Genomic DNA, 27,256 nt, shown 5'->3' on the forward strand with positions numbered 1-27,256 from the left:
ATGTCGAACAATTACCAAGAGAAGAGAAGCACAGAGTCTGACCAGACCAAAGAGCAACATGCACATTTCAACAGGTAAGAGTCATAATACATGTAACAAAACAGTTTTCATTATTAACATGTTCATTTCATTAATAAAAAAGGGTCCAAACTTGAAAAGAGAGAAATGTACACTAAAGCAGCGCTGCTCCAAGAATTGTTCCGGCTAAGAATGCTGACTGTTCATTAAAGGTACAATCTGTAATTTTTCACCACCAGAGTTTCGCATTTTCAAAACAATAACCGAGGCGGGGCTTGATGTAGGAGTGTATGAAGGAGAGTGAACGATGGGAGATGTCGATTTCAACATGCAGAGATGTGTGGAATTCACAAATCATATAAATTATATATCAGATAATAAATTAGTTTTTGTATCACCTGAACGTTTGATCACACTATTTTGTGTCATTATAATGAATTAACTGCAAGGATCGTGAAATGTAATGCTTTAGCCTGTTACTGATACGTGACTATTTGTCAAAAGATTTGGAGAGTTAAAACTGCTCAGTTTTACACATTTAAAACAATCGTATATAAAAGAAAATCTGAACGAACCCACAGTATTTGAAAGTTATGGGTATATATGTTTGTGCAACACTAGGCTACTGTATTTCATTTCACTGCCATAGACTTGGTCACCAGACTTGAGAAAAAGTGTTACTGAAGTACAAACAGATATAACTGTATGTGTACAATAACTAATATATATTTGCTTACCTGTCTATTAAAACACATGCGAGAGCGGAGTCCCTGTCAACAAATCGAGTCCAAGTTTGTCGCGAAGCTCTCTCCATCCTGAAAACCTTGTTTTATTTCTCCGTTTGTCTCAAAGCCGGCTTGCCTCAGTTGATCTACATTTACGTTTTTTTTTTTTTTTATGTTCTGTACTCGCAATAAATAATCGTGAACCGTGATGACTGAATGACACAACAGCGGCGTGCGAGATATTGTATCATAGATATACATTAAATACATAGAACCTCGTTAGCGGTTTACATATAGCGGTCCATTGAAACGGGCGCTAATGAGGATTCTATGTATATATTCTATGGCTTCTACAAGTGGAAACCGAGGATAGTGCGGATATTACGTAAAATTACTTGTCATATCAATGATAAGAGATGAGCCATTATTTAAAACTGGGATAATGTAAGTACACAACTGCATTAAATATATCACAATGTGCAAGTTTTTTATTTTTTATTATTTATTTTTTTATTACAAAAATCGTACATATTGCCCCTTTAAGTCACATCAATATACTGTAATGCTGCTTGTCTTGGAAAAAAGAAAAAAAAGTTACAAGCTTCTCAAAAACTTCAAAACTCCAAAAAAGAGAATGAAAAATAATAGTCAGTGTATGGAAATGAAAACATAAATAAACACTCCACTAACAGTTATAAAGTCACTGCAAACCAGGAAATATAGTAATAAATAGCTGATTTAAATAATATGTTGATGCTAAATCAATTCTCTCTTCTGTAGATCACGTCATGATGCCACACTATTGAATCCAGGTCCTCCAGTGCTTTATCGTCTGAACACAGAAAGAAAATATTTTGATGGGACTGACAGAAAGGTCAGACAGTGGACATATGGAAGAAGAGACAGAAACAAACAGAATAAAGTCATACTGATGGTGGGAGAAACCGGCGCTGGAAAAACCACCATCATCAACACCATGATCAACTACTTACTGGGAGTGAAGTTTGAGGATGAAGAGTTTTATCAAATCACAGAAGAACAAAAAGATCAAGATCAGTCAAAATCCCAGACACGTGAGATCACTGTTTATGAGGCGTTTGCTGAAGAAAACCCAACATCTCTGACCATCATTGACACTCCAGGATACGGAGACACTGAAGGAGACGAGAAAGACAGAGAGATTGCTGAGGATCTGTACAGATTATTTTCAGATGAGGATGGGATTCGTTATATTGATGCAGTGTGTTTTGTGATGAAGGCGTCTGAGAATCGAATCTCTGGAAAAGAGCATTACATATTTCACTCAGTTCTGTCTCTGTTTGGTAGAGATATAGAGAACAACATAGTGTTTCTACTCACACAGTCAGATGGAGGACCTCCAAAAGATGCTCTCAATGCCATTAACACTGCAGAAATACTCTGCAGAAGAGACAGGTGAAAACTTTGAGATTACATTCCAGAGAGTTTTCAAAGAAAAAGTCCTCATTATAAATGAATCATGGAAAAACAGAAACGCAACCTGCTGCTCCGTCTGTGAGGAAAACTGTCATGAGTTTGGCTGCTGGTGGGTCTCTCCCAATAATCTCTCAAAGTGTTCAGTCATGAAAGACGACAAATGCACTGCTTGTACCAGGAAGTGTCATTACAGCAAACATGTCAAAGAGAACAAAAAATATGAGACAACGACAAAACCAGTCACTATGACATTTGATGAGCTGAAAGCAGTGAAAAACAGTTTTGTCCAAAAAATACAGGAAAATACTAATGAAAGTATCATGAAAGAGTCTGATAATAAAACAGAAATGGAAAAAACAGTGAACTGGGCTCTGGAGAAGACTAAAGAAGAAAAGTCCCTCCTGCTCTGTGAAGCTTATACCATCATCATGAGTCTGTCTAAGATCGCATTAAAAGCAGACAGCGCTTTCACTCTTCAGCATCTGGATTTCCTGATTCTCAGACTGAAGGAGGAGGGAAAAGATGAATGGATGAAGGAGCTGGAAGAGCTGAAGAAAGCTGGAGAAGAGAAGAAAAACAAGGGAGCTTTACGTTATGTGAAGAGTTTATGGGATCGTTTCACAGGTAAAAAATAATGCAACAAATATGAAAATACAAGATGAAAAAGCAGAACAGATGCTGTTTCATTACAGAAAATAAAAAGAGGGTCTGTTGAGTTTGATGATGAAATTATTGTAATAATATGAAATATATACCAATATATTGAAAATGAAAAATGATTATAACAAATTAAGTTGGCACTGTTAAGTTTAGTCTTTCTTTTAACAGTTTAGATATTATCACTTAACAGGTTTATAATTACACAGTTCTGGCATGAAACTCTGAATGGTTCAGGCTCATAGGTCTTTTAACTTATTGATAGCAATCATGTTGTCATCTACATGACACAGCTGATTGGTTGCTGTTGCACCAGTGGCCAATGAGATTCCTGCTCATACCTGTCAACCCTCCCGTTTTTCCCGGGATTGTCCCATATTTTACCTTGCTATCCCGCTATCATCCCGTTTAAATATTTTCCCGTATTTCTCCCGTATTTTTAATCTTTCTATAAAAATAAAAAAAAAATCCCACTGGGCACAAACCAGTTAAAGGAGAACTTGGTAGCTTTTTTAACTTAATAAAACTGTCTAGAAATCATTTGGATGGTTAAACAACCTGTTCGTTGGGAACTCGTGGGGAAAACATGCGACAACAAAAAGGAAAATCAGCGAAGAAGTGACTAGAGTTCGCTAGAGTTGCCGAGTTCGGCTTTAAGCCAGGCGGGAAGGAAGTCGACCGGAAGTTGAAGTCGGCCGGGTGCCGCCATCTTGAGCGGAACTTCACTTGCGTTAGCAATCCCATTGACTTCCATTCATTTTGGCGTCACTTTGACAGCGAATAACTTTACATCTGAGGCGTTTGAAGACTCCATTTGTCCATTTTTTATTTCTAAAGAAACACGGCAATGTATAAAATGCTCCATTACCTTGTAGCTTATGTTATGGGCCCGTAGAAGCAGTTTTTGTAAAAGTAGGCTAACGATTGCGTCATAACCACTCGACTCTCTGTCGCACAGTAGAGAGATTACCGTATGGACAGGAGGAGGAGCTCGCGGGCAATCGGGGAGACGTGGAGGGAAAATGGCAAAGTAATTAATCAGAACACCTACTAAAAGTTTCTCCTGCTCATCGCTCATGGACAGCTCCTACTCACACTCTCCGTCTCTGCAAGATTCGGAAGGGAATGATTCAGATTTCTCTCGGCACAGCCACTAGAAGACAGACGGTTTGCTCACGTGGTCCGTGTAACGCTTTGCTCGGTTTGAGTCTGCGCGTCAGGAAAGGAAGTGCTAAGAAATCGCTGAAAATGGGCTTCACTTGTCTCAATTGAGTTCCAATGGGGTCGCTGTGTCCATTTCTTTTACTGTCTATGCTTTAAGCAGAAATCCCGCCCTGCATTTCATTGGTTAAGGTTACTTAACCCAGGTTACTTAAAAGTCCCCCCCCACTCCCCCACCCCCCACCCGTTCAGATCTCCCGAACTGTATCTTTGTATTTTTGTATCTAAATGTCTAAAGGTTGAACCATTTAAATTAAATTCATATAGGAAAGTATATATTTCATATGCAGAGAATTAAGTTGACCGACGAAAGCTGCACCAATACCAGTGTCTTTATTATGTGACTGATTTACTTCCTTGATACACTGGAATTTTGTCAATAACTGAAAAAAAGATCTGACAAAATGTTACATTTGTATTTAGTTTGAAAAGATTGCATTAGACTTTAACTGTAAAAATCACACACACACACACACACACACACACACACACACACACACACACACACACACACAAGAAAAAAAGAAAAAGAAAAATTTTAAGTTAAACTTTTGGGAAGGAAAAGTGAAATAAGAAAGGAGACAAATATTGTTGTTTGAATAAAACCCTCTGAATTCTGTTTTGTTTATATCTATAATATGGGATAATCTGATCTATAACAAATATGTTTGAACTTGTGTTTTATTAATCGTAGCAACAATGGCATCACCCACTGACTCCCGCCAGCGCAACAGCAACAGCAAACAACCTCCCAGAAAGGCGTAAGAGAACGTTATTATGCATTACTCACATGATTCACAGAATAATTGAGTTTTTAAAAAAAAAATATTATTGTATTATGAAGCAGTATTAATAAAAATACGATTCTAAGTTGAGTACACATTTATTTAGCATAAATTATTAACATTTAAAGAAATTTGGTTTCATATCAGCTACCATTAATAAACAAATTCTAGATAATAATACTGTATAAAAATACTGTAAATTCTATTACAATTTTTTCTCTAGATATTCTTTTAAAAGTCTCGAAGAGGAATTGATTGAACTCTTTAAGGATGATTACCCTCAAATCCAGCAGAGCATGGACAGACTGCGTGAAATCCAGAAAACATATGAAGAAAATTACAAACGTGCAGAGACAGGCTCTAAGCATGGGAAAAACTCAGGAATAGCTGGAGGTGTCATGATGGGTTTGGGACTCGCTTTTGCTCCCTTTACTTTTGGGGCTACTGCCGCTCTCGGCGCAGCAGGAGCAGCAGTGGCAACAGGAGGTGTAGCTGGAAGTGTAGCGTGGCAATCAAAGAAATCAAGCATGCAGGCAACATTTAAAGAAGAATTTAATGCTGAACTGAAGGAATTTCAGAATAAACTCTTCCATATGACTGGCAAGATTAAATACATTGACCAGCGTATTAAGGAAATACTGAGAGACACTAATAACCCAAATCACGAGGTCAGATATTTAGGTCAACATATTGCCTCCACCAATGACGTTCGTAGATTGGCTGCGAAGATTTCTGAAACTGAAAATATGACTGGAACAATTACAGGAATTGTTGCGCAGGTCGAATCTACCAACGAGTTCAGTGACATGAGCAACGAAATTATCCAGTTACAGAAAATATTGAATGCATTTGAAAATATTAGAAGCATGTTAACCTGACAAAATGATGTCTGAGAGAGCTGACTGAGAACATCAGCCTTTATAATGACCAGACTCTTATTGAACTGAATGACATCGTTCTACAATGATTAATGTTAGCACAATTAAAAGCTCATTTTAAGATATAGCTAAACAAACTGTGTATGTTTTGACCTGCAGAAAGTCAAGAATTGTATTTGTTATTTGCTTTTGCTTTTTTGTTATTTTGTGTGTACTGTTCTATTAATTATTTTAATTATTATTATTTTACTTTTACTTATACAAACCAAAATACAAAATGCATTAAAATGTACAAATATGGATCTGGTGTGTACAATTATAATCTTCTTGTTATTAATTTGCTCCAGTTCCTTTCAATAATCAGTCTGATGTATTTTAGTCAAATTACTGTCATAGACAGTTGTTGAGGGGGATATTAAAATTGTATACATTTTGTTTTATGCAATCAATAAATTTTCAAGTAGTGTAATTCAACAAGCTTTTTTGTTTCAAAAACATGTGTCATTATTTTACTTCCATATTGTTTGAGATGATTTCTTCCAAGAGGTGATTTCTGTGGCACATGAACAGCATCATCAGAGCCAATATCAAGAGCTGTAGGCGCTGACCAAACCAGTCTAGTTCTGATGGATGACAACTAATCAGTGTAAAGATGATTACATTAGGCACGCGTGAGTCTGTTATTAATATGAAATAAGCCGTATAGGCCTGTATGTGCTCTTGGCACACTGATAGCTTTATGCACGAGCACATGTAAGTATGTTCACATGTCTGGTGAGTGTTTTATATACAGTATGGAGATTGTGAGGATCTGTGTACACTACATATGGACATCAGACACTCGCTCTGACATGTTGAGCCAACTTCAGATCACCACATTACACATTTAATTATTTTTTTTATTTTTTTTGTGTGTTGCTGTGTTTGATAATTCTGATCGGATCTGTATGTAGTAAGGTTAAATCGGCTGGTCTCCATGTGGTCCTGTTTGGTATTGCAGCTTTACTTGTAGTTATTTACTGCCTATAAACAAATAAAAAAACTCCAAACAAATGTAACATTTATGTTTTTTCCTTCACAGTTTTGCTGTTGCACTGCACAATACATAAATTGTGAATTATGAAAAAGAAAAAATCTTTAATTTAAAAAAAAAAAGCTTGCATAAAGTACAGTTTTGTGAGAATCTTCATCCAACTTAGTCTTTAACTTGGTAAAAAAATAAAAATAATAAAAACAAAAAACAAAAATATTTATTTAAAATATGTTTCAAGCCTTTAAAATATGTTTTAAGTATTTTATGTTTGCCTTCTGTTATTTTCTTTAACTGTTTAGCATTTAATCATACTGAGAATGATGATAGCTAAAATTGTTGGATTTAACCGAGCTCTATACCCAGAAAATAGTCCATAAACACAGATAAGATTGGCAATGAAGCTCGCTGTGTCAGAATGCCAGTGTGTCAAAGTCCGAAGCAAGATGAAAATCATTGCAACGCAGGGGGATTTCCCGTTTTTCGAGTGAAGTTACTGTTTTGTAGACCTTGGCTTGTCATAATTATAATTCTTTTTTCATTCTGTGTTGCCTTGTCGTTGTTCATTGTTGAATGAGGATCGCTGGAGTGAAACTGAATGTCGACGCGGAAACGCGTTTCGTTTTGAGATTTTGTCCCTCATCGCGTCCCATAACGTGGTTTCACTTAACTGATCAGGGGCCTCATTTATAAAACTGTGCGTAGGAACCTTACTATCAGTCTGAAGGTCTGGCTACGCGAGACTAGAGTGAACATTACTGTGTGCTAAACACACTTCTGTTTCATTCATACTGGAAGCCAGAGGGCGCCCTCGTGCTGAAACTCCACTTACACCTCAGAAATTTTTAGATTTGTTTATACCTTGCAGAAGTAATATAAGAGGAAAGCCCTATGGCAGGGGTGTCAAACTCATTTTCACTGAGGGCCACTTCAGCATTATGGCTGCCCTCAAAGGGCCGGTTGTAACTGTAAGACTTTTAAAATGTTAATATAGTGTCTCTTTATTTGATTATTACTTATTTAAGTTACAAATATATATGCATTTGGAGGGGTGTTTCTAGGTTTTAAAAACATCAGGGGATGAGCCCGAAACATAATGGGCTAGGTAATAATGATTTGATACAGAGAATAATGTATATTGTATATATGCAAGGGTAAACTGGCTCAAAAATTCAACCTTGGCACTGTTGCCACACCAGCACACATTACCACACAGTCATGCGTATTGAAATGTGAGGTAGTTAGGGGGGTTCGGGGGCTTGCTCCCCCGAGAAAATTTGGATTTCTCAGACCTACATATGTGCATTTTAAGGTGTTTAAAGGCCAAAAAAATTGGATAACAATAGCTTTAAAAGCATGTCAGTGGGCAGTAGCATAAATTATTTGTCAAGATAACAGATTCTTAAAAATGAGAACGAGGATAAATATTGCAATGAATGATCCAGACTACAAAATGGAAATGCAGAATGTTTCTGCTTATTGTTGACAATACACAATCACATATTCCAAACAGGAATGGCCTTAAATGAGAAATCTTTCAAGGATTATTTTGCATAGATGTTACATTTCAATCAAACACCAGTGCAATCTTTTTGTGTCCAGAGGCAAATGAGCAATTTATATTTGCATTAAAGATTGGTTTCAGCAACTTTCTTTCCTGAGTTAATCATTGTTTTTGGCACTAATCAGTTTTAAGTTCAATTGTTCACTCATAAAGACAGTCACTTGTCGCCACCTACTGGCTTAATGATGCAAGTGGCGCAAACACAGACAAGCGGAGTGATACAAATGGTGCAAAGTGGTACCTACAGTATATTAAAATAATATAAAATATCAATATATTATTCTTTAATCAGTTCTATGCAGCAGAATCAGATTTAACAGATTTATTTTTTGACCAATTGTCAAAATAAAGTATAGTCCTACAAAGCTATTTTTATCAAAGCATGAGCAGAGCAGGGAGAGGACCAGTGAACGAGAGGATCGTGATTCGTGTAATTTTACCAGTGTTGCCCAGCACGGCTATACACACCATGACTATACACATGTTACAGCACAGTAGTGCTATTGCAAAAAGAAACAAGTCCAGAGAAATTTCATGTCAACAAAAAACGAAAATGTTATTTTCGGCCGAAATTTTTCGGCAGCCTAAATTTCCATATGCTCTCGCGGGCCATATAAAATAATGTGGCGGGCCGGATTTGGCCCGCGGGCCTTGAGTTTGACACATGTGCCCTATGGGCATCATACTATCACTGTAGCTGAATAAAAGAAGATAGAGACGCTTAGATTCATTAAACACGACTAATAAACACACGACTACAAAAATATATGGTTTATCTGTTTTATAATAAAGTATATATATATATATAATGCAATGCTAATCGACATAGTCTTTATCACTTATAAAATACTATGAAATAATATGTTGTGTGCCTCCTTCGTATGACAAGAAGCCACATTATCTCACATTATCTCACAGAAGGAAGTTATTTCAAACACTCAACTGATGTTATGAAGTGAGTTTGGAGAGGAAACATGTTACTGAATGTTGTCTTTTGTTGGATAAGAGCTTCATAAATGCTTCTCATGTTTGGAAAGATGTTTGACACGTGTTGCTTTTTCAAAGGCACGATATATGCGACTCAAACTCGCAGTGCTTTCAGAGATGGAGCGTTTACTCCTGATCACAGAGCCGCTCTTCACTAACACACTGTGCGTATATATATTTCATTTAAAATAGAAAAAAATTCACAACTTTTGTGATGTCATAATCGCACTAAGCCAAATCACCATTTCGGTTTAATTGCAGTTAATCGTGCAGCCCTAGTGTATGTACATGGTAAACGCCATTCATATTGTCAGCATCTTTCCCCCTCGCCACACCTTCATACTCTCAGGGTTATGGATATGCAGGCGGTCGCTGGGCCTCTGAATGAGGGCATTGCCTCCATCTGGAAGATCAGCAAGTGCCTTATGGATGCAGATGTAGATCCCAATACTGACATGTGCTCCAATTACAAAGAAATCAGGGAACACATTGAACATGCAGAGCAGAGCCTGAAACTATCAGAGATGATGATAGTACAAACACTGAAACATCTGGATGAACACATGGAGCAACTTATCAAAGCAAAAGAAAAGGTTGAGCAGCAGCACAAAGAAAAATGCATGAGCATGGATAAGTTGCGCATCGAGAAGACCTCTATGGAAGAATCCCTGAATTATTCCAGAGCGGCTTTGGAGACAGCGGAAAAAATAGTAGAGTTAACGAAATATGAATTAAACAGAGAGAAAGAGAGGATGAGCACGGGTGCATTGGTAACAGGAGCAGGAGTCGCTGTTCTCGTGATACCAATTGCTGGATGGATTGCTGGTAAGAAGAACCCCTACTTTCATCATATTAAAGAGTACAGTGTGTGTCTGATAGCATTTCTTTCTGTCCTCTAGGTCCGATAATGATGTATGAAGGAGTTTGTGTAATCGACAAGGCTTTAAACGCTATCAGGGAAGCTGAAGAAGAATTTAAACAAACCAACTCCCAAGTGAAGGAGAACAGCAGGAAGGTGTCTGATTATCAATCCAGGATCCAGGACAAACTCCCACACAACTTACACAACTCCATTGATGCTCTGAAAAAACAAACTCCATCCACTGCTCCCTTAACGCTGGGAATCTTTGGGAATCTGTGCAGGGTTGTCTTGCCCTGGCAACCAAAAACCCACTTCTTTGGTGACACTGACTTCCCTAAAGCCGAGCACAGCGCTTTGATGGGCGTACTGCTTTCGCTCTCTCGCTCTGGTCTACGAGTGCGCGCGCGCCCGCGCTATTCATGGAGAAGTGCCCTTAGGACCCATATAAGGAAATTCCGCCCCAGCTGACGTCATGAAGACCCATACTCGAAAAAAACTTTCCGAAACTTGTGACAAACCGGAAGGACAATTTTTGGCACAAATACTCCTTCAAACGTACAATTTAATTTTTGAAACTTTGTCCATGTTTAGCATGGGAATCCAACTCTTTAACAGTGTAAAAAACTCAGTATGCATGAAATAGCATTTCACCCCCCCTTTAATAATATTTTTTTTTTTTGCAACAACATGGAATTGTTACTCATTGCGGCTCGCCAAGCTTTAATTTGTGGCTCGCATGGCGCTAAAAAATACGGTGATATGATCATGCAGTCACTACAGATATTTCATAAATACATTAAAAACAAGTAGGGCTATAACATCACCCATTACAACCTCAAAGTGTCAGCTCTATTACAAATAATTTCGATCGGATTGAAAGGGGTGGTTTATCGAGAGAACAAGTAAACACTTCGATTGAAAACCGAAACTGAAAGTACGACGCGCTGAACGAGCTATTCTCCCGATGAATAAAGTGTCATATAAATGAGTGTCCTGTCATTCTATAATTCTCATTTCAGTCAACATCTGTGAAGTGAATCAGGACAACGGCTCACCAGTCCTTGTTTCAGATTCTCATCCACAGACGACCATTTGGCCATTTTTACTGCGTGATAAATACAAACAGCATGGCACAACGGTTCACATGTTCATAGTCTCGAAATTATGACTAGAATTGGATAAATATTAAGTCTGCTGTTTAAAACAAATAAAGAACCAAATGTAGGATGGTTATTAAGTGACAACAGCGGGAAACTTTATATATTTGTGCAGTGCACGTCAAAAAAATCTATTCAGATTTGAATATTTTGACTTATAAACGCATCAACCTGATCAGATATCATTCACATCACGATGTTTAGTGTTCATGTAAACTACAATACATTCAGATTCATCAATCGGAAAGAATTCAGTCCGAAACAAAAATTGTGCATGTAGCCTAAATGTATCCAGTCTCTGCGGAGATGCCTGTTATGGCATCTTTACAGCTCTTAACGCTGCATGTGCTCTTGGATGGTTAGATACATGATGGGTTAATGTAGAAAAAAAATAACTTAAGGTCATTCTGGGATGAATGTATTCTGGAAATTGTCATTAAGAGAAATCATTTTTTCTCAGTTACAAATTTGACTGGTAAATCATAAAGAATTTCCCCCCCACCCTTTTGTATTTATTGCATTGCATATTGACTGAGGTGACAGATTGATAAGCAGACATGGTATTTATGACTGGATGTAGATTTTCATACTTTGCTGTAAAAATGGCTCTCCTACTGATTTTGTCCTATCAGTGCAGCTCTCATGTAAAAAATAGTGAAGACCACTGTAATCAGTGCAGGGTGATGAACAGTTGCCTTAATCTGCGTATACACTAGTTTTGCACTGATGTAGGCTAGAAAGACTGACACGAGACCTCATGTTGGCAAAATGTTTTAATCTTTTAACTATCAAATGAAAACCATAAAAACTAATATTTAAAAAAATCTAATTAGCGCGTTTCATCAGTGCGCCATGCGCGTGTATGTGACTGCAAATAACTTTAAACAGCTGCTGTCTGATAAAACAACGGCAAGGGCGTTCTGTTGCGCATGCGCGAATTTCGGCCGTTTCACTCTAGCGTTTGATAGCCTACAGCGTCACAGCAGCAGCTCCAATGTGACTTTTTTTTTTTTTTTTACAAATATAACCAACCCAGTCTCTTACTACTGCGTATCTATACCACGAGATTTCATTTTCATTTGGCGTAGTATTTACACGCCAAAGTCACATTTCGCGTTCATATGGTACGCAAAACCCTCCCGTTAAACTTCTATTGACGGAAAATGCGTATGCATTGCACGCAGAAATGTATTATAGTTACCCAGCAAACACGCGACGTCAGATAGACGTTCAGATCATGTCTGTATAACGTCTGTCAGTTCAGAACCACTTTTGTACATCCTGTGGACGTGCAAAACTGGTTCAAAATTTGAACGTCTGACTAGGACCCCCCTATGGACGTCTGTGGACGTGCAAGACTGGTTCAATATCTGAACGTCTGACTAGGGACTCTTTTGGACATCTGTGGACGTGCAAAACTGGTTCAAAATCTGAACGTCTGACTAGGGACGCTTTTGGACGTCTGTGGACGTGCAAAACTGGTTAAATATCTGACTAGGGACTCTTTAGGACGTCTGTGGACGTGCAAAACTGGTTCAAAATCTGAACGTCTGACTAGGGACTCTTTAGGACGTCTGTGGACGTGCAAAACTGGTTAAATATCTGAACGTCTGACTAGGGACTCTTTTGGACGTCTGTGGACGTGCAAAACTGGTTAAATATCTGACTAGGGACTCTTTTGGACGTCTGTGGACGTGCAAAACTGGTTAAATATCTGAACGTCTGACTAGGGACTCTTTTGGACGTCTGTGGACGTGCAAAACTGGTTCAAAATCTGAACGTCTGACTAGGGACTCTTTTGGACGTCTGTGGACGTGCAAAACTGGTTCAATATCTGAACGTCTGACTAGGGACTCTTTTGGACGTCTGTGGATGTGCAAAACTGGTTAAATATCTGAACGTCTGACTAGGGACTCTTTTGGACGTCTGTGGACGTGCAAAACTGGTTCAATATCTGAACGTCTGACTAGGGACTCTTTTGGACGTCTGTGGACGTGCAAAACTGGTTCAAAATCTGAACGTCTGACTAGGGACTCTTTTGGACGTCTGTGGACGTGCAAAACTGGTTCAATATCTGAACGTCTGACTAGGGACTCTTTTGGACGTGTGTGGACGTGCAAAACAGGTTCGAAATTTAAACGTCTGACTAGGGACTCTTTTGGACGTCTGTGGACGTGCAAAACTGGTTCAATATCTGAACGTCTGACTAGGGACTCTTTTGGACGTCTGTGGACGTGCAAAACTGGTTAAATATCTGAACGTCTGACTAGGGACTCTTTTGGACGTCTGTGGACGTGCAAAACTGGTTCAAAATCTGAACGTCTGACTAGGGAACTCTTTGGACATCTGTGGAAGTGCAAATTTGGTTTAATATCGAACGTCTGAATAAGGACCGTTACTGTGGATGTGTGTGGATGTGCAAGAAAGCCAGGACTCCTTTTGGACAGAAGACTATTTCAGTATCTGAACCAATCTGAAATGTGTCATTGTGAAATGCAAGAAGTTTTTTGACAAATAGTCATACGAAATACTGGTAAATAAAAAAAAAAAAAATCATCACATTATTAGGAAAATGGCAAATGATATTGTATAATAAGTTGATATTATGCAATCATTCTAAAATGAATCAATTATTTACAATTTATTTAATATATGGATTAAGAAATAGAAACTGTGAAATTTCTGAAAAAAATTTATTTTGGATGTGAATGTGTGCTCAAACTTGCACATTCAGTGCATGCACATTTCCAGCATTAAAAGCAATTCAGTAGAATTACAACCCATTATCAAGTGGTGCAGAGCACGCTTCATGATTCTCTGGATCTTTCACATAGCGTTGAGCCCACAAAGGGCCTAAAATGTTACAGATTTATATTAAAAATGGAGTGGGATCATATGTGTATTTTTGTTTTTGTAAAGACTCCTAATTCAATGCGGATTTAGCACATATCTCATCACAAAATGTCCTGATGTCATGGAGGACACAGAATCCTGTACTGATGAACAAATATAGCAAATACGTATGTGTGAGATTAGGGTTACTGTATGAGAGTGTGCTGGGTATGAGGCCAGTCACTGCCGAGTGTGGTAATAATGTGTAGAGTGTGATTAAACTCAGAGAAGAGTGAACAGTTTGTGAATGATGAATGTGTGGAAGAGCTTGGTGTAGCTGTGACAGTAATTAAGAAGGAACATGCTTAAATTGCAACTACTACAATCATATTTTCCACATTTTTAATTTCACATTTTATGTATTTATAGATTCTGGACTGGACTGTGAAGATCTGCATGGCATTAAAGCACCTTCATGATCAACAGATTCAACATAAAAACCTGCAGCCCAAGGTAGAAAATCCAATACAGTTAGTTGACATGAAATGAAATCACCTCTATTTCCTAAATGCATGTTTATACAGTTATATTGACATGGATTTAGATAATAGAGGTGAATTTTCATCTACAGATCTTCTTGTGAACTATAAATTCATGCATGCATTTGTTTTTAAATAATTTTGTTTAAATTATCGCAGTCTTTAATCAGATTGTCATTACTGAACTTTCCGGTCAAACGACTTGGGCTTCACTGCACTTTTAAAACACAGGAAAGTTTGTTGTAGCTGGTAAATAACATGACTGATTAAATGTTTATGCATTTAACTAATTTGACATTCTGGTCTTGGGATTTCTAAAGACATACAAGAAATATTTAGAAATCGAATAAAAAAGAAATTGCTTTCTCTGAAACAAATCCACTACATGCTGACCGACAGAACATACTGTGTGTTGAATACACTTGAAGGCAATTTTCTGCAATTTCAAATTTAGGAAAGTCACACAAGATTCATATTAATAATCAATTAAGCATGAGAATAATCACTGTTGTAGCCAATTTTAATGTGTTATATGTTTTTTGTTGGTGATAAGCCAAAAGGGGTGACGTTCTTCCACCTGCACACCAGGGGGCATAGGCAGGGCATCACAGTGGTTGTGGAGGCTATATGAGGAAGTCACAGGTGAATAGCGAGAGGGAATTACGATCTGGGGAAGCCACACAGTTTTTCAACCGTGCATGCGTGTGACCGATTTTGTCATGTCCAGCTATTATCATGTTTAATGTTGCTTGCATACTTACGAGCTCAAGTGACATCAATGCAAGCAGCAGTGTTTGTAAGTCATTTTTACTCTGCATAAAATAAAGTCGAATGAAAATCGAATGCCATGGCAGACCTGATTTCTTGCACCGTACGCGTTGGAGACGACTTCAAATTCCCTCAAGTGTTTTTTTTTTTGTGGTACGATCGCCACTACAATCACCATTTATTATTTTAAACTAATATTGCAGCTATAACAAACTCAATGTGTGTTTTCTTATGGCAGAGCATATTTTTCACTGCATGTGGAACCATTCGTCTTGGAGAGTTTGGAGCGATTCGTGAATGGTACTGTATGTGCTCCTTTGATTAAAAATGTGACTTGTACGTTAAATAACACGTAATAAAAGGAATAGTCCATATGTGTGTGTGCATTATGATCTGAACCATGTATTTCTGTTTTTATCAGGTCCACTAATGCACAGACAGCAGAAACAAAAGCTCTCTCATATGTTGCACCTGAGAATTTGAGTGGCAACCCTTATGATGAGAAATCGTAATAACATATTACATTATCAATGTTTATATTATTCTTATAAAACATTAATCCCATGAATGAACACTGATAATGTAACCTTCGCTTTTTCGCAGTGAACTTTGGAGTCTGGGATGTGTCATTTATGAGATGTGCATGCGGAAGTGTGCGGTAAGATATTCTTTGATCCGATACAGTCAAACAAAAATTATTCAGACACCAGATATAATTTGTGATATATTTTAACTCAGTGGTTCTCAACTCCAGTCCTCGGGACACGCTGCTCTGCACATTTTGTATGTCTCCCTTATTTAACACACTTGAATCAGATCATCAGCTTGTTAAGAGAGACTCCATGAACTGAACTGAGTGTGTCAGATAAGAGAGACATACAAAATGTGCAGAGCAACGGGTCCCGAGGACTGGAGTTGAGAACCACTGAGTTAACTAGTGGGTGCAGGACACTAGAGTTCATTTGTGTATATGAGGATAGCAAAATAAAGTAAACTGTGACATATAAACATTCTTCATACAGTGACTACCAGTAAAATGTATAAAAATGTTGGTACCAAAAATGTTTCAGACACTTTGACCGGACCATATTTTGCTCAAAGTTATCTGACATTATCAAGATGAATTTTAAATCTGTGTTCTTGTCATATTATATTACCATGTGTTGTCCTCACTGCAGTGTAGCAACTGTAGCTATACAACCAGCTAACTCTGATGCAAAATGACGACAAGTCGTAGTGAGCGATTTCTTGCTGTTTACTGTGGCTTCAACATCATCTTACATGACAGAGTGAAAACTGTAACAAAGAAATAAAGTTCGACTGTTTTAACATAAATCTTGTCTAATGAAATATACCTGTAAATACATGTAAATAAATATTTTAACTATGTGTAGTCTTTTCTTTTTAAACAGTATAGTAACATTAACTTATTAAAGTGCCCCTATAATAGTTTTTCATATACAGTACAGGTCAAAAGTTTGGAAACATTACTATTTTTAATGTTTTTGAAATAAGTTTCTTCTGCTTATCACGCCTGCATTTATTTGATCAAAAATACAGAAAAAAAATATATATTGTGATATATTATTACAATTTAAAATAATTGGTTTTCAATGTATTATACTTTAAATTATCATTTATTTCTGTGATCAAAGCTGAATTTTCAGGATCATTACTCCAGTCTATCACATGATCCTTTAGAAATCATTCTAATATGATGATTCATTATCAAAGTTGGAAACAGTTCTGCTGCTTAATATTTTTTCATAACCTGTGATACTTTTTTAGGATACTTGATGAATAAAAAGTAAAAAAAAGAAGAAGCAAATTTAAAAATAGAAATCTTTTGTAACAACAATATACACTACTGGGGCCGTATTCACAAAGCATTTTATCTTACCACTAGGAGTACTCCTAAATCGCACTAAAAGATTTTAGCTAGGAGTTTTCTCTTAAAAGTTATTCATAACGCCTTTCAGACCTACTCTTAGTAAAGAAAAATGACAACTCCTAAACTAAGAGTGAGTCTCTGTTGCTATGGAAGACGTCATTACTCATGCACGAGCTTGACTGAAGTGACCATGTTGATTGGCTGATGATTGTAATGCGGGAATGATTCCAAACACCTCCCCTATGATGATGAGTGACAGGTGACAGGTCTGAGAATGCGTGCGCTACACAAGTAGTGTGAAGGACGGAAGATGATGAATAACTGAATAAATAGCCTAAATGAATAAAGAGTAAGGCAAAACAAATAGCCTAGTATCCTAATGAAACATATGGATTGATTCATATTCATATTCATATGATTCAACATTATTGAATTAATCTGTCACTATATGCCTCTGCCTACGTTTGCAAAGAGAAGAACATTTTAATTTGATTCACAATGAAACGTTACAATTAGTTTGCAATGAGTAGCCTAGTTTTGGTTGTTGTTGGTGGCGTTATTGCATCCCAGTTGCCTACAATGCTAAATTGTTCCCTCGCGATTGGAAGCTCCTGTAGCCGCCGCATACGCATTTCAAAACATCACAATGTGAAATGCCACAAAAAGCGGTTTGTGAATAGGTCTTAGTGAGTTAGGAGTCCTCTCGACTTCTTTTAAGCTGTCCCAGGCTTAGGTGCTACTTTTAGGGCTAAAATGTTTAGTGAATTACTCTTAGTCAAAAAAATTAGGAGTCCTAAAGTTAGGAGTGACATGCCCATTATTTTTAGGAGTTGCTCCTAAATTCGCCAGTTAGGAGCTACTTTTAGCCTTAATATTCTTTGTGAATACGGCCCCATGTCAGTATTTTTTTTCTTTCTTTTTTTAAATAAATCAATACTTTTATTCAGCAAGGATGTGTTAAATTGATAAAAAGTGATAGTAAAGAAGATTTATATTATTAGAAAATATGTTTTTATTTTGAATAAATGCAGTTCTTTTAAACCTTTTATTCATCAAATATATTAGGCAGCAGAACTGTTTCCAACACTCATAATAAATCAGAATGTTAGAATGATTTCTAAAGGATCATGTGATTGACTGGATGTCACACGTGACACTGAAGACGGGAGTAATGATGCTGAAAATTCAGCTTTGCATCACAGGAATAAATTATTTTTTAAAGTATATTCAAATAGAAAATTATTATTTTAAGTTGTAATAATATTTCACAATATTACTGTTTATTTCTGTATTTTTGATCAAATAAACACAGCCTTGATTAGAGACTTCTTTCAAAAATATAAAAAAACATAATATTTCCAAACTTTTGACCTGTACTGTATTCCCTTTCATGCAGTGTGTGTTTGTGAATGTAAACATTCTGCAAATTCGTAAAGTCGAAAGATCATGATAAATAAAGTTCTGGGCTGCATTTCCCGAAACCTTCTTAATGCTACGTCGTTCTGAATTTACACCTTAAGCTGTACCTTATCGTTAATACGTGTTTCCCGAAACGTTCTTAGTTAAAGCTGCAGTCGGCAAGACTGGCAAATTGAGGGGACTTAGCCAAAATGTTTAATGTTTACAACTCTCATTCCCCTCCCCCACTACCACCGAGCACCCTCCCATCGAGTTCGTGCTCCGCCGCTCGTCACCAGATTTTCTGTGAACGCGCCCGTCTCTTCAGCATCGATCTTCTTTTCTACATGTGTTTTCTTTTCCTTGGTTGTTTTGGGCCTCCTACTGTATAGCTCTGTGTTATCCGAGGAATTGAAAGCTTGTTAGTAGATTTTCTCTCCGCCATCACGCTTTGTATACAATCCAACACACCTGCGAACTTCAGGCGTGTGCATGTGATATTGTAAGTATGTGCGTGAGGGGGGAGGGGGGATCTGTGGCGTGTGCACAAACTGTGATTGACAGTCAGATTTCACACAGCCCTGCGCTGATTGGACCAGAAGAACTGGGAGCGGTGGATTTTTGCCAAACAAATAGGCTCTAGGTAGAGGTAGAACCGTGTTTTTTTTTCTAAAACCATCTGATTTATGTTGTTCTCTCAGTGCATAGTTTCGGTTTCACTGAATATGATAAAAAAAATATCTTGCCGACTTCAGCTTTAAGTATACCTTCTGTAAGTCATACATTCGGAAGATTGGTCTGGACCACTCTTAGGCCCCATCCACACTACTGCGTTTTCGTTTAGAAACAGAGACCTTTTGTTACGTTTGCACCTCCCGTCCAGACTAAAACGGCAAAAACGAAGACCAAAAACGGAGAAGTTTAGAAACGCTGCCGACCCCATTTTGCGTTTTGAATCTCCGGAGGGCGTTTTAGTGAAGACGGGTCAAAAAGGAGGACTTTAGAAACGATGACGCAGAGGCTCACGCTCGGCTCTATGATTGGGTGTCTTCAGTCATAGAGTATACACAGGTAATATTCAGTACCAGTAAACTCCACCCGCTGGAACAGTTTCTTACAGTCAGAAACTGTTGCGTCTCAGGCGCGGCTCGCGCGGAAAACTTGTGCATTCTAGATATAGAACCGAAACCTATTTTTCATGCGACACGCAAGCGTGTTGGAAGCGTTTCCAGGCAAAATAGAATAGGAAAAGATGTTTATATGTCATTTTGACACAAATATATATTCACGAGTTCACACTTACAAATAAGTCAGATAGAATAAATGCGTATTTGGCGTGCTGTCCGAGGAGAGGGCTCCGGGTTCGGTATTTGGCCCGAACCCAGAGTACTCCCCCCGTATTCCTGGCTGTGAAAGAACAAGCCAAGAGTGAGGAGTCGGGGTGGTGGAGGGATGCTGGAAACTGTCAAGGAAGTTAGGTGAGTTGACAGAGTGAATATATATATGCTTCCTCTCATGCTGATAGGGTAGATATGGTAATTGTTTGATGAGTTGATTGATTGATTGATTGATTGATTGATTGATTGATTGATTGATTGATTGATTGATTGATTGATTGATTGATTGATTGATTGATTGATTGATTGATTGATTGATTGATTCAAAAGGCAGGAGAATGCTGAGAGTGCTTCTTGGGTATAAAAATATATATATATATACCTCCGGTGCTCTTCAGTCAAGGGATCCACATATATTTTGAGATAAAGGTCTGAGGCACAAGCCCTGACGAAAGCCTTGTTGGCTGAAACGCGTAGGCATGTTTTTATTTTTATACTAGCCATGGATTAATAAAGGCTTTTTAATCTTCATCCTCCTGAGTGCCTCAGACCTTTATCTCAAAATTGATTGATTGATTGCTTGATTATTTGAACGTGCTCCTCCCGAACTTTGTTAATAAAACATAATTTAATAAATGACAATTTGATGTTTGAAAGCCCAGTGTTGGTGAATGGTCCGCGTTTTCAGTCGTTTTAATGTGGACGGAGATCAATTCTAATACACAACTAAAACGCTGGTGTGGACGGAGATCGTATTCGTTTTAATTCTCTAATTACACTGATTGTTGTTAGATTTTTAATTATATTATCCTAAGGTACATCAGCTGGCGAACCATTAAAGGCTTAATAGTCTATTTAAAGGGAATGATTGTGGTGGGAAGTTTGCTCAAACTATGGCAGCGATGCAGTGCCAGTGAGGCCAGTGAAAGCATACTGTAAGTTATACGTCCTATTCGGATGCTAATTGTTTCTCATGGGGTCGTACGGTATTTTTAACATTGACAGGGGTAAGTCTGTGATTTTATTGCCGTCTGAATCCAGAATTTATTCTCACCCAACCCGCATAAAAATCCCTGGCCAAATTACCTGTTTTTTGACAAACAGGTCGTGTCGTGTGGTAATTTAATTGCCGTTTGAATCCACATCTCTGAGTTTACAAGAAGAGAATTAAAATGAAGTGTTTAAATCCTTTTTGATCACTGCCGAGCACCGTACGTAAGATGTACACTTTTATTACTGAAATGCTGGAAAGTATTTACAAGAACAATATTTCATCGCAGCTCCACCTCAGTGAACAAAAATGGGGAAGAGAAGAAAGCACATAAAAAATTTGAAATGGTTATTATGGCAGCAATATATGATACAATTTTAAAATATGTAGGCTAGGCTATTATAGTTTGTATTATAGTATATTTTTTTATAATATCCCATGAGTCCTAATAAATGCAATTTCAACTATTTCTGAAGTGCTTCTTTAATAAAGAACACCGCTTTCTCACATAAACAGCCCCTGCACGAGTGAATAATTGATTCTCGAGCCATCGATATATCAACAAATTGAGCAGCATCACCACGGACAGGTAACGTCACACGTAAGAAGGAATATCTTAAGTAGCGTCCTCAGGTATGGTTCAGGGAACACGCCTAGAAATGGTATACCTTTAGTTAAGTTATACCTTGAAGAGTCTTCGAAGCGCGCTGAGAGACAACGGAAACGCAGCCCTGGTCTTCCAAAAGATAAAATTGCCTATACGATTCGTTTGTAATTCAAAGCCCACTGCGTGATGGTTGTACGTCACAGATAATGCCTGCTTTTGTTGTACGTTGTCCACCCGAGAACAACTTAACCTGCATTTTTATCGCAATAATTCCGATCAGGTTGCATCTGATTTTGGACCACAATATGAAAGTGGCATAAATCAAAATTGAAAACATCAGATTCTGTTCACACTGTCATAAGAAAACAGATCTAAGTCACATTTGAGCAAAAATAATCAGATTTGGGCCACATTTACCTGCAGTCTGAACGTAGCCTTTATGAACTTTTTAAAACGTCAAAGTGGTAGTTGCGTATCTGTCAATGGAGGGACAGAAATCACTCTGATTTCATTAAAGATATCTTCATTTGTGTTTAGAAGATGAACGAAAGTCTCATGGATTTGGTATGACACTAGTGTGAGTAAATGACAGATCTTTAATTTTTGGGTGAACAATCCATTGAAAAAAAAATTCTATGTCAGGGGGAGGCACACACCACACTTTGAAAACCCCTTGATTACAGTAATCAAACGCTAATTTGGGTCTTGACAAGGGCTAAGGAAAAACTTGGATCTTGAAACGTGCTTTAACTTTAAAACTGCTTTAAAGGTCCCGTTCTTCGTGATCCCATGTTTCAAACTTTAGTTAGTGTGTAATGTTGTTGTTAGAGTATAAATAATATCTGTAAAATTATAAAGCTCAAAGTTCAATGCCAAGCGAGATATTTTATTTAACAGAAGTCGACTACAGTGAACGGCTCGATTGGACTACATCCCTCTACTTCCTTCTTTAATGATGTCACTAGAACCGTTTTTTGACTAACCTCCGCCCACAGGAATGCTCCCTCAACTCTACCGAAATTCGTTTATGTACTTGCGCACTTCTTATAACTTACTGTGTTTACTCCGCTCTTATGGTGATTTTCTAAAGTAAAACTGACGCTTCATCTTTTGTGTGATGTACAATAAACTTTATTAAACTCATCAGTATATGTTTGATCATCATTCAGACAGCAGACTTGTAGGCTATTAATAAATAATGGATACATACAAGCAGATGACAAATACGTTATAATAACCGTAATTAAACTACTAAACTATAGCTGTTTCATCTCTATACAGCACTCTGACTCTGTAGGCATTATTGGCCGACTCGAAATGAACGCCGTTACTGAGAGTTTCTGATATTATCATCATTCCGTGAGATGAAATTGTCCTGAGAGACTGAGCGCGAGCTCATGAAGCTCCGCCCCCTGGGTCGTGCAGCAGCAGCTCATTTGCATTTAAAGGGCACACACTAAAACAGCGCGTTTTTCTGAGCCCTAAAAAATGACAATTTAAACATGCTGTAAAAAAATATCTGTTGGGTATTTTGAGCTGAAACTTCACATACACACTCTGGGGACATCAAAGACTTATTTTACATCTTGTGAAAAGGGGCATAATACGGGACCTTTAATACAATCTGTATTGTGACAACTAGTGACCTCATATTTTTGTCTGTCTTTAGTTTACAGGAAGAACCACAGTTGAGATTATTACAAAGATTCTCACCTGCTCCTATGAAGCTCTTCCTGAGACCTTCTCTGAGGACCTTCGTCAGCTGGTAATCGACACACTTCAGATCGATCCAGCGAACCGCCCGTCTGTCAGTGAGATCTTGATGAGGCCCTTTATCATTAAACACCTTTATGAAAAGGTGAGTTGAGTAATTAAAATGTAACTTTTATACTTTTCATACATTTTGCTGTAGTCTCCTAAAGTAACCATGTTTTATACACGGGCACAATGAAATTAAACAAAACACTGAACCGTCAAACTAAATTTTTTATTTCATTAAACTTGATTTTTTTTCAGAGCACACAAACTATTAAAGAGCTTTATGAGAGGCTAAATGTTCTTGAAGAGCTGGCCAAAGGTTTGGAGACGGTCCACTACAACACAACCGTAGGCAGCCTTGCAGGAGGTGTAGTGGGATTGGCTGGAGGAATCACATCTATAGTTGGGCTTATTCTGACTCCGTTCACTCTTGGAGCTTCTCTGATAGTAACAGGAGTGGGAGTCGGTGTAGCGGTAGCTGGTGGAGTAGCATCTGGTGCGAGTAACATAACAAAGATGGTCAACCAGCGCACAGACCGCCAAAAGATTAAAATGATCATAAGTTACAAGAAAAAAAAGCCTCCACAAGCAGCTGCATCCAAAACATCCAAATAGCAGTGATAACTCGAAAGGTGCTTTCTGAAAGCAGGGAATCGTGGTCCAATGCACAATCTGGGACAGATTGGGCAAATGTTGGAGCTCGACTTGGACGAGGACTGGGAGGGATTGCAGAGCTTATCCGCTTAACTCAAGTTGCAAATGTTGGGAGAGTTGCAGCTCAGACTGCAAGAGCCGTTCGTGTGGCTGAAGCAGCAACAGGGGTTTTGACTGGACTATTTGTAGCTGTTGACATCCTCTTCATTGCCCTCGACGCCAAAGAAATTCACAAACTCCGCAGAGATTATGCTTCAATAGCGGCTCAACAAGAATCAGAAATTGCAGCAACCAATACAGAGTCTGAAAGCAACCAAACTCCTGGGTCAACTAACGACGCAAGAAATGTGCAAGAGCTGCGGTCTGAGATCATGAGATTTGTGAGAAAAATAAGGGAGACAAAAGAGGAGCTAACAAAGATTATTGATGAATTAAATGTTGAACTGCTAAATGTTGAACTGCAAAACCTAGAACTGGGCAGATAAACACAGATTACAAGGAATTACGAGAGTTTATAATGCTCAGTATGTTATTTCATCATAGACATACAGAGCATCCGGAAAGTATTCACAGCGCTTCACTTTTTCTACATTTTGTTATGTTACAGCCTTATTCTAAAGTGGATTAAATTAATTATTTTCCTCAAAATTCTACAAACAATACCACATAATGACAATGTGTAAGAAGTTTGTTTGAAATCTTTTCAAATGTATTAAAAATAAAAAATGGAAAAAAAAAACACATGTACATGAGTATTCGCAACCTTTGCAATGACACTCAAAACTGAGCTCAGGTGCCTCATGTTTCCACTGATCAGGTCCCACAGTTAACAGTGCATTTCAGAGCACAAACCAAGCCATGATGTCCAAGGAATTATCTGTAGACTGCCAAAACAAGATTGTATTGAGGCACAGATCTGGGGGAGGGTACGGAAAAAATTCTGCACCATTGAAGGTCCGAGTGAGCACAGTGGCCTCCATCATCCATAAATGGAAGAAGTTTGGAACCACCAGGACTCTTCCTTGGACTCTTCCTAGAGCCGTCCACCCGGCCAAACAGAGCGATCAGGGGAGAAAGGCCTTAGTCAGGGAGGAGACCAAGAACCCGATGGTCACTCTGACAGAGCTCCAGTGTTTCTCTGTGGAGAGAGGAGAACCTTCCAGAAGAACAACCATCTCTGCAGCTCTCCACCAAACAGCCCTGTATGGTATAGTGGCCAGACGGAAACCAATCCTCAGTTAAAGGCACCTGAATGACTCTCAGACCATGATAAACAGAATTCTCTGGTCTGATAAAACAAAGATTGAACACTTTGGCCTGAATGGCAAGCGTCATGTCTGGCGAAAACCAGGCACCGCTCATCACCTGGCCAAAACCATCCCTACAGTGAAGCATGGTGGTGGCAGCATCATGCTGTGGGGATGTTTTTCAGCGGCAGGAACTAGGAGACTAGTCAGGATCGAGGGAAAGATTAATGCAGCAATGTACAGAGACATCCTTGATGAAAACCTGCTCCAGAGACTGGGGCGACGGTTCATCTTCCAACAGGACAATGACCCTAAGCATACAGCCAAGATAACAAAGGTGTGGCTACGGGACGACTCTGTGAATGTCCTTCAGTGGCCCAGCCAGAGCCCAGATGTGAACCCGATTGAACATCTCTGGAGAAATCTGAAAATGGCTGTGCACCGACGCTCCCCATCCAACCTGATGGAGCTTGAAAGGTTCTGCAAAGAAGAATGGGAGAAACTGACCAAAAATAGGTTTGCCAAGCTTGTAGTATCATATTTAAAAAGACTTGAGGCTGTAATTGGTGCCAAAGGTGCTTCAACAAAGTATTGAGCAAAGGCTGTGAATACTTATGTACATGTGTTTTTTTTAAATTTTTTTTTTATTTTTTTTTATAAATTTGCAAAGAGTTCAAACAAACTTCTTTCACATTGTCATTATGAGGTATTGTTTGTAGAATTGAGGAAAATAATGAATTTAATCCATTTTGGAATAAGGCTGTAACATAAAAAAAAAGTGGAAAAAGTGAAGCGCTGTGAATACTTTCTCTTAAATATATTCTGGGTTTTCATGATAAAGCAATTTCTAGTTTGGTTATCTTTATTTCTATCTTGATGCACTTGCTATTATCCAGTGATTAAGCATGTTGGGAATATATTGGGGCTTTTTCTATTTAGAGTAGAGTTTTTGTTTCTTAATGTTTTTAGAACTAGGATAAAAGGGAAACATGTAAGGCCAAAGTGTTTGTCCTTTTGTGTATGCCAGTCTTTGTGAGTGTCTGTGTTTTTTTTTTTTTTTTTTTTTTTTTATATGTATATTTTCCCTCTGCAGTGTAATTGCAATTAGGGATGTTAATTTTCTGGAAAATATAAATGTATTTGTCATTCAAATTAACGATCAATTAAAGCATTACTAAGAATCATTTGGACTGTTTGTTTTAATAATACATGTTATTTTTAATGCACCTTTCTTATACACAAAGTTCTACAAATAATATAAAGTGTATAATATCAAAAATCACAGTAATAATTACACATTAAAAACTTGACAAAATGTCTTGTAGTTTCTTAAACCAATCGAAAGAATGAGCATTCCTAACAGAAGCTGGTACCCAGCTAACACGGAACATTCTCATAACTTGTATTAGTGTTATGTTAAGGTTCTCTCAAAGTTATGAACAAATGTTCTTCCAGTAACATTAAACGAATGTTTGTTTAACGTTAGCTGGTCTTTATATAGGACAAGTGGTTTGGAGAAAGGATGGAGTTACAATAAACAAAGAGAGAATCCTTTACGATTTTAATTTAATATCAGGCTTGTTATTTGAAAAGGAGAAGTAAACAGGTGGTGCTGTTCAGATTCACATGATACAGTATAATCAGACATTAGTGACCATGCAGGATGTGCTCAATGTAAACAGGATTTCATTTCCATGTTGCATAACTTCCTGCTGATTTTCTTATTCTTTTTTTTTTTAAATGAAAGCATGTTTTATCAATTAAACTAAAAATGTAAATAAAGAAATAATTTCAAACATAAGACATTTAAAGCTCTTTAATTAGGCTGTTTTAAAAAAAAAAAAAAATCTTAGAAAACTAAAGAGTTCTTGACTTAATGTTAAAGAACTCTTTAT

The 27,256-nt window shown here is 37.8% G+C and overlaps 1 protein-coding gene across 1 annotated transcript; it reads left to right on the forward strand.

Moving 5' to 3' along the window:
- On the forward strand, positions 1–25,812 carry LOC308705702 (uncharacterized protein; the record flags this gene model as incomplete). The annotated part of the gene is made up of 14 exons (XM_081390843.1): positions 1–74; positions 1,524–2,164; positions 2,208–2,822; positions 4,771–4,837; positions 5,085–5,529; positions 9,399–9,484; positions 9,670–10,145; positions 10,220–10,335; positions 14,601–14,684; positions 15,717–15,778; positions 15,900–15,986; positions 16,082–16,136; positions 23,372–23,560; positions 23,719–25,812. 14 exons carry the CDS (start codon positions 1–3, stop codon positions 24,073–24,075), a joined length of 3,354 nt encoding a protein of 1,117 aa, XP_081246969.1. The 3' UTR covers positions 24,076–25,812.
- Positions 25,813–27,256: the final 1,444 nt, after the last annotated feature.

The sequence above is a fragment of the Scardinius erythrophthalmus genome (assembly GCF_964197995.2).
Source record: "Scardinius erythrophthalmus genome assembly, chromosome: 2".
NCBI classification, from domain to species: Eukaryota; Metazoa; Chordata; class Actinopteri; order Cypriniformes; family Leuciscidae; genus Scardinius; species Scardinius erythrophthalmus.